Genomic DNA, 2,968 nt, shown 5'->3' on the forward strand with positions numbered 1-2,968 from the left:
ATCTTCAAACTCGATTTTTTCGAAAGTAGAGTTTCCTATGGAAAAATGTTCTTCCACTTTTCCGATTTAGTTTTACGCGAAGAATCGCTCCTTGTCAGTTTCCCATGGGTTCGATAGTTCACCTGGTTTGACGTTTGTCCAATGAATGGTGACCCATTCGTCGCGATCCGCGGCACTTTGTTGATGGTAGAAGCCCAGCGCGTGCATGAACTCGTGAACGACCACACCGTGTTGCACGCATCCTGGATTCTGTAGGTTCACCACTTGCCCTTTGTTGTGTCGGCCAACTAACGACCAACATCCTGACATTTTCCCTTCTACCGTAATGTAATCGTCATCGGTTTTCTTGTAACGTCGGAAGCGTAAGCACGTGTTCTCGTGATATTCCTTTATGGCACCTTCGATCACTTCAACGTCCTCTTCGTCTACGCAGAATATAGCAAACACTATGATAAGCAGGTACTAGGGTGTAGCCATAGGCGAAATGTAGCGCAGAGGATGATTTTCGTAGAAGAATATAGTGAGCTCTGTTTAACAGACGCTCCTTCGTGCTTTTTAGATGTCGATTGGATTGAAATATTATGTTGGAGGATATGAAATGCTGTTTATACAAATGAAATTTCAATTGTACAAGATATTTTTAAAACATTGTATTGGGTTGTTCGGAAAGTCCATGTCGATTTTTGGTAGGTGGTACAGGTCTGAATATATCGAAGTGGTTGAAAATAAATAACATGTATACATCCCTTAAAAAGTGGAAAGGTTGTGGAACAAAATGGCACCTATGTGATTCAATAAATATATATTAAAATTCAAACGTGCTATTCTTCTATTCGATTTTCTTTTCGATTTGTACCTTTTAATCGCTCTCTAAGCTGAGATACAGATTTGAATCTTGGCCTATATCGATTTCTTTTTATGAGCTACTGAATGACCGATCGCAACTCAAATTTGGTTTAGGGTCACACCTGATCCCTTTCTCCGGCTATAATGTTGTCGTGAATGATTCAATTTTTATTTTGGCTCTTTCCTGAACGTATGAAACTGATTTCTGTCACTTCTACACGCGAATTCTTCGACTCTTTCGTAACGAAACCAAATAATTACCGAAGTCCTCTTCCTTTATGTAATAAGGTACAATTCCTCCGGGCCAACGAGCCGCAGTTTTCACCAAACCGTTCCTCGTTTCGTCCGTTTCCCCAGCAAGCATTATATCTCCTTCGTACAAGCCGCTCAATTCCCACAGGTTTTGAGTCTCCTTTTTCGACCAAGATTTTATACGGTTCGCTGTTTGCAAATAAATAAAGGATATGTTGTTTAACACATGGTGGTGGCTTACAATTATATGTCCTAGCGGGCGGCGTGTACCACCGGTGGCTCACGCTTGCGTGTCTACGAGATTGCGTGTACCACTGAGCCGCCCTATTGGTGAGAAACACTATCATTATTGAAAGAAGAATTTTTATACACTAAATTTTTGAATCATCTGACAAAAAATTGTTCTTAGAGAACTTTCATAAAAAATAACAAATAAGTTCATTTAAAATAATTTTGCAAAAATATTTTGAATAGAGAAAATAGCTTCATATTTACTGGTCTGATATATAAGGGAATAATTCAGATGAAAATTTGAAATTTTTAAGGCTCGTTCTAATTACTATCAATACTCTGGCAAATTAAAAATTATTTGATCAATTTTCACTGAAATTATAAAAAAAAAAAAAACAAGTGAATGAAATAGTTGCATGTATTTTTCATTTAAAACTTTCGAATGTTTTGGGGGCACGTGCTAATGTTAAAAGTAAGAGGTCCAATTTTGGAGGAATTAGGAGATGTATAATATAGATTTGAAGAGTCATTAGAATCAGGACCACCCTATTGTACAGATACTGTGTTTAAAAAAGATTTGGTGGTACAGGTGGTTTGAGATCGAAGAGTGGTCTGAATCGAAACTATGAAAAAGATTCTTGATTAGTACGTGTGTTGCTATATGGTATAGACCACGAAGAACAATTTATATCAAAAATTAACAAAATGGCGCATATTTAAATATGAATATCGAAAATGTACATGTTTTTGAGCAGTTTTTTGATTTCAAATATATGATACACTGAACATAAAACCGTAATTCCGCTTCCGACTAGAGCCACTGATGTGTCGAATAACGTTAAGAGGGTATCCTGAATAGCAGTTCTAAAAAAAGCGGTTTTTCGTGAATTATTTAAGAATTTGAATATTTCTTGCTGAAAAAATTTGTACAGACTACTCAAATATGTACGAAAATAGGATAAAGAGTTCGATAGAATTAATTATTTTTTTTCATCCTAAAAAAATTCACGAAGAACCGCTTTTTTAGACCTCATAATTCAGGATACCCCCTTAAAATACCACCCCGAATGATCAATATACCAATCGTTTCGTGCTGGTGAGTTTCGTGGAACGTCCCTTGAAACTTGGGTTTCGGTGGGACGACGACTCGTTTTCTATCGCCATGAATCGCACTCGAATTCGTACCGATTCCCATCATTAGCACGAGCAATGTTACCCACGCGTATACAACATTTCTACGATCACTGGTGCCCTTCATTTTCCCCACAATGAACGTCAAAACTCGACGGTCGCCGACTTTTTCGGAACGAACGGTACGAACGGTTGAAAAGTCTCAATTTCCACCGTATATTTATACGCACGTGGTGATACGCGTACGAGGATCACTCGACATCCATCTCACGTATCCTGTTATCGAATCTCACTTGGCAAAACTTGGTCGTAACCGATACGGACAACCGTTTCCGTCGATTCTGTAAACTTATTTTTTTTCCACCGTGAAAGAAACTTTACGTAACGAGGCGGTCAACGTTCGCGACAGGCTTCTCACGGCACGGCAGCTGGAAGATGAAAGTCACTTCAACATCTTCGTGTAACACCCTTTGTTGAGGGTCATACCACCTTTACCGGCGAGGAAACG

The 2,968-nt window shown here is 38.6% G+C and overlaps 1 protein-coding gene across 1 annotated transcript; it reads right to left on the bottom strand.

The window, feature by feature from the left end:
* Nucleotides 1-31: 31 nt before the first annotated feature.
* On the bottom strand, nucleotides 32-2,587 carry LOC128892824 (astacin-like). The gene is made up of 3 exons (XM_054153387.1): nucleotides 2,410-2,587; nucleotides 1,108-1,377; nucleotides 32-425 (listed from the first exon to the last, which is right to left on the bottom strand). The coding sequence occupies exons 1-3, from the start codon at nucleotides 2,585-2,587 to the stop codon at nucleotides 73-75; spliced, it is 801 nt and encodes a 266-aa protein (XP_054009362.1). The 3' UTR covers nucleotides 32-72.
* Nucleotides 2,588-2,968: the final 381 nt, after the last annotated feature.

The sequence above is a fragment of the Hylaeus anthracinus genome, unplaced genomic scaffold (genome assembly GCF_026225885.1).
Source record: "Hylaeus anthracinus isolate JK02 unplaced genomic scaffold, UHH_iyHylAnth1.0_haploid 18820, whole genome shotgun sequence".
NCBI classification, from domain to species: Eukaryota; Metazoa; Arthropoda; class Insecta; order Hymenoptera; family Colletidae; genus Hylaeus; species Hylaeus anthracinus.